General features: G+C 52.7%; 1 protein-coding gene across 1 annotated transcript in view; it reads left to right on the top strand.

Moving 5' to 3' along the window:
- The first annotated feature begins 552 nt into the window (after positions 1 to 552).
- Positions 553 to 4,682, top strand: part of RNF214 (ring finger protein 214) — a 6,358-nt gene continuing 2,228 nt past the window's right edge. Inside the window, exons 1-9 of the mRNA XM_017738421.1 lie at positions 553 to 658; positions 866 to 1,006; positions 1,275 to 1,414; positions 1,967 to 2,035; positions 2,828 to 2,924; positions 3,298 to 3,386; positions 3,773 to 3,875; positions 4,086 to 4,184; positions 4,385 to 4,682. The exon at positions 4,385 to 4,682 is cut by the window's right edge and continues 9 nt beyond it. Of these exons, the coding sequence (XP_017593910.1) occupies positions 872 to 1,006; positions 1,275 to 1,414; positions 1,967 to 2,035; positions 2,828 to 2,924; positions 3,298 to 3,386; positions 3,773 to 3,875; positions 4,086 to 4,184; positions 4,385 to 4,682 (1,030 nt within the window). The 5' untranslated portion in view covers positions 553 to 658; positions 866 to 871. The remainder of the gene's footprint in view (positions 659 to 865; positions 1,007 to 1,274; positions 1,415 to 1,966; positions 2,036 to 2,827; positions 2,925 to 3,297; positions 3,387 to 3,772; positions 3,876 to 4,085; positions 4,185 to 4,384) is intronic.

Raw genomic sequence — 4,682 nt, 5'->3', positions numbered from 1 at the left:
CTGGGGATGGTGCTGTGCGGGGCCAGGGCCTCGAATGGCTCTTTTAGAACCTGGAGGACAAAGACCTGAATGAGTCGAGGCTGGGGGGGAAAAAAAATCCATACTTGCAGCTGTGCAGCCGCTGCTGTGTGCCCGGTCCTGTGCTTTGAACAGTCTTTAATTAAGATTCGACCCTAGTGAGGCCACACTTGGAGTGCTGTGTCCAGTTCTGGGCTCCTCAGTACGAGAAAGACAAGGAGCTACTGAAGAAGGGTCCAACGGAGGCTGCAAAGATGATAAGGGGTCTGGAGCATCTCTCTGCTGAGGAGAGACTGCAGGAGCTGGGCCTGGTTAGTCTAGGCAAGACTGAGAGGGGATCCCATTAATAAATATTTCCAAGGGCTATCAGAGGATGGTGCCAGATTCCTTTTATTGGTGCCCAGCTGTAGGATGAGGAACAATGGCCGTAAACTGGAATGATAAGTTTTGTTCAGTATGACAGAGAAGTCTTTTCCGTGGAGGGTGGCAGAGCACTGGAACAGGTGCCCAGGGAGGGCCTGGAGTCACTGTGTGGTCACTGCAGGGCTGAGGGTCTGATCTCAATCACCTCCCTTCACAGACCGACTTCAAGGCAGCCGATGCCGACGTGAACACAGACCAGGACATCGAGAAGAACTTGGTGGGTATCAAAGCCCCATGCTCAGGTCCGGGCTCTGCTGCTCACGTTCCCAGGCAAAGGAGCTGGAGCTGCTCTGCCCACTTTTTTCCTGTCAAAATAGAATCATAGAACTATTATGGTTGGGGAAGACCTCCAAGACCATCAAATATCAGCCTTGAAGTCCTTAAGCTGCCCTTGTTACAGGAGGAATTTTGCTCTCCACTGCAGGACAAGATGATGTCTGAGCGGGCCTTGCTGAAGGAGCGCTACCAGGAGGTGCTGGACAAACAGAGGCAGGTGGAGAATCAGCTGCAGGTCCAGCTTAAGCAGCTCCAGCAGCGGAGGGAAGAGGAGATGAAAAACCACCAGGTATTTGGTGAAGAACTGTTTTTGTTTAACCTACCCTGTAATTAATTTTAAAACCCTTATGAAGAGGCAGGAGAACCTGCGGTCCAGAGCATCTGTCTCCTGAGTTTCCTCATAATAACCAATATATATCTTGACTGGATCTGCTAAAAAGAAAGAGTTTGCTGTGTAATCTCATTAGCCAATTTATCCAAAAAAGTAACAGGTTTTAAATCACAACCATTATTTGAGAATTTTGCTCAGTATCTGTGTGATGCTTCTTTTACTCCAGGAGATCCTGAAAGCGATTCAGGATGTTACAATCAAGCGAGAAGAGACCAAGAAGAAGATGGAGAAAGAGAAGAAAGAGTTCCTGCAGAAAGAGCAGGATCTCAAAGCTGAAATTGAGAAACTCTGTGAGAAAGGCAGAAGGTATTTGTATGGAAAAGAAAGGGTTTATTTTTGGGGGGAGAAGCTCTTGCTTAACCCTGATGTAAACCTGATGGAGCAAAGAGCTTTAAACTCTTTGGAAGCAGCGAGTATTCAGGTCAGACCTGTCTATGGATGAATTTAGGGTTGGCTCCATGTGTGAATTGGCACTTTTGTGAAGCCATTCTGTCATGTCATAGATGTCTGGTTTTTGTTCTGAGGGCTCAGTGATGTTTTTGGGTAAAACTCCTCCAGTGACGGCTCCAAGTGCTCAGCTCTTTTCCCCAAGTGACCATGGCAGAGCACGTGCTGGGGGAGCAGCACAGCTCCCTGCAGCGAGCCTGGTTCTGTGCCACAGCCTTTGTGCAGTGTCATGAGACAGCAGGATTTGTGCTCCAGAGGCTGTTGGCGGCTGTTTTCCCACACACATTGCAGGGAGCTGTCCCCAGCCTGTGGTGTGTGGTCAGGCCCAGGGATGTACTGGGGGGGCGTGGTTTGAACGTGGCCTCTGCACCGTTGGGATTCCAGCTGTGCTGTCCCTTTTTTCCCGTGCAGGTTGCTGAAGGAGCAGGAGGAGAAGGAAAACAAGATTGCCTCTCTGATCGCAGAGCAGTCCGATGAGAAGTAAGGCCCTTATCCATTGCCTGATTAATGCTGCCCAATGCACTGTTCTTCCTGCCATTTTGCCTCAGAGTGAGGCAGAGCTCCTGGTGGGACAGAGTAGAGAGAATGATCCAGCAGTGCTGGCCAGTTACGTGCTGTAGAGGTTTTATCTCCTCTTCGAGCATCGGGGCTCTGGATTAAATCTTCTTTGATCCCAGTCACAGGCAGACTCCTGGATACTTGTGACATGAAGATCCCATAAGATTAGAGTTTGTGCTTGGTGGATTGACTCAGCTTGTAACTGCTACCTCTGATTGAATTTCAACTTCCCAGAATTAGGGCAGACTGATTTCCCTGTCTGTTCCCCACAGCTGTCCAGCTACATTAAACTCTGGCATGCTGGGGTATTTAAAGCTGGGCAGGGATGCTCCAGATGTAGGTGTTCCCAAAGCACAGGTGGAAATGCCCAGCTTTAAACTTCTCCAGGATCAGAACAGCATAGCTCTGCCTGCTGCTCAGGTTGATTCCTGGTTCAGATCTTCTGTGGGTTTGGACTGAATTTTGCCGAGGGGAATTTCCCTCGTTTTGCCCGGCGTGTTTGCACACCAGGTTTGTTGTGTGCTCTGCAACAGCTCACTCCTGGGACGGTGACTCATGCAGCCCAGGGAGCTGGGGCAGGTGTCACACGCTCTGGAGGCTCCTGATCTTCCATGGTTCCACCCCATCCAGAGCTCCTGGGATTGATCCCTTTGTGGCCATTCTGCTGCCTGAGCCCAAGGGGACTCATTCTGTTCTGTTCTGTTCTGTGTGCAGGCAGCTGTGGGAGATGGAGCTGGACAAGCTGAAGAACCAGCACAATGAAATCAACAGGAACATTCTTGAAGAGACAGAACGGGCATGGAAAGCAGAGGTGAGCAGGTGACTTCTTCCCTTGCAAAATGGTTGGTTTGAGATTCCAGAGGGTTAATGGACAGTTCTGTGAAATTAGGAGCAGTTGAGGATAAGGCCAAGTCCCACTTAGTGGGATAAGAGGAATGATGAACAAGTGTCAGTGCAGTGAGCGTTAGTGGGGAGCAATGCCCAGGGCCTGGTCTGACAGCAAGAAGTTAATGGACAGTTCTGTGAAATTAGGAGCAGTTGAGGATAAGGCCAAGTCCCACTTAGTGGGATAAGAGGAATGATGAACAAGTGTCAGCGCAGTGAGCGTTAGTGGGGAACAATGCCCAGGGCCTGGTCTGACAGCAAGACACAGGGGAGTACAAAAACTGAGCCTCTCTCCATAGATCCTGTCCCTGGAGAGCCGGAAGGAGCTGCTGGTGTTGAAACTAGAAGAAGCAGAAAAAGAAGCAGAGCTACACCTCACCTACCTCAAGTAAGTCTGTGTAGTGTCAGAAGTGGCAGGGAGGGTCACTCAGGTGTCCCCCATGTCCCATCTCCTCTTCCTCTACTTATGCTGGAGGCTGGAGTGGAATAGTTCAGGATTTCCTGTGGTTTTCTTACTGAATCAATGCGATTCAGTGGTGTCACACAGCAAGGGCATGTGGGGCTGTGCTTATCCCCTGTCACTGTTCATCTGCCAGGCTCAGTCAGTGCTGGTGGCTGTGGTGTCCCCAGATCAGTCCCTCTCCCTTGTGGGGTGCCTCACCTGGGGGTGAGCCCTTCCCACCCCACTGGAGGAGGGGAAGCCAGGGGGTGTGGGGGGTTGCTTGCTGCCACTGTGCTGCCAGGGAGAGCACAGTTGCAAGTGGGAAAGTTCAGCTGTGCTTGCAGGTCTGCGCCGCCCACGCTGGAGACCATGAGGCCAAAGCAGGAGTGGGAGATGAGGCTGAACAGGATACGAATGACCAAGCAAAGTGTCCGAGTAAGTTGCTGCTGACCTCTCCCAGCCTAGCAGCAAGCAGTTCTTCACATAGACACTGTTTCTCCCTCTGGCTCCTCTTCCATTCTTCTGTGGAACCAAACAGTGCCACTTTAGGGCCTGCCACCCTGGTAGGGCCTGCCATCCTGGCTTGGAATGCCCCAGACTTGCTCAGGTTTGATAAATGCACCCGTTTTCTTCCCTCTCTGCTAGGATCAGTTCAACGACCACATCCAGATGGTGAGGAATGGCACAAAGCTGAGCAGCCTCCCCCAGATCCCGACGCCGACGCTGCCTCCTCCGCCTTCAGAAGTGAGTGCCTCTCCAGCCCCACATCACAGGCATTCCGTGTTGCCAGGCCCTGGCACAGCCTGCCCTGGTGCTGTGCACGTGTGGGATGGCCTGTGCCATGTCTGGGCCTACCTGGAGACGAGGGGAAGGGTCTCCGGCTCTGCTTCCAGGTGGTCTTACTCTAACCAGCCTTTCCCTCTTCCCCTGTTTCTCTTCCTCAGACAGATTTCATGCTGACGGCATTCCAGCCCAACCCATCCCTGACTCCGCGGCTCCCCTTCCCCATCGGACCCGTCCCCGTGCCCATGGTCATGCCGAGCGCCGATCCTCGAGCGCTCTCCTTCCCTCTGCTCAACCCCGCCATGTCCAGGCCCAACCAGCCCTCCCCACCCCTGCCTGCTTCCCAGGGAAGGAGCAGCCCGGTCGTGGCATCGCTCATTGGCACGCACAGCCCCCACATGCCTCCCGCTGCCTCCATCCCTCCTCCGCCTGGCCTGGGAGGGGTGAACGTCCATCCCG

The sequence above is a fragment of the Corvus brachyrhynchos genome, unplaced genomic scaffold (genome assembly GCF_000691975.1).
Source record: "Corvus brachyrhynchos isolate BGI_N302 unplaced genomic scaffold, ASM69197v1 scaffold46, whole genome shotgun sequence".
Taxonomy (NCBI): domain Eukaryota; kingdom Metazoa; phylum Chordata; class Aves; order Passeriformes; family Corvidae; genus Corvus; species Corvus brachyrhynchos.
The sequence above is the reverse complement of the archived record's forward strand: the minus strand, read 5'-3'. Positions and strand labels throughout refer to the sequence as shown.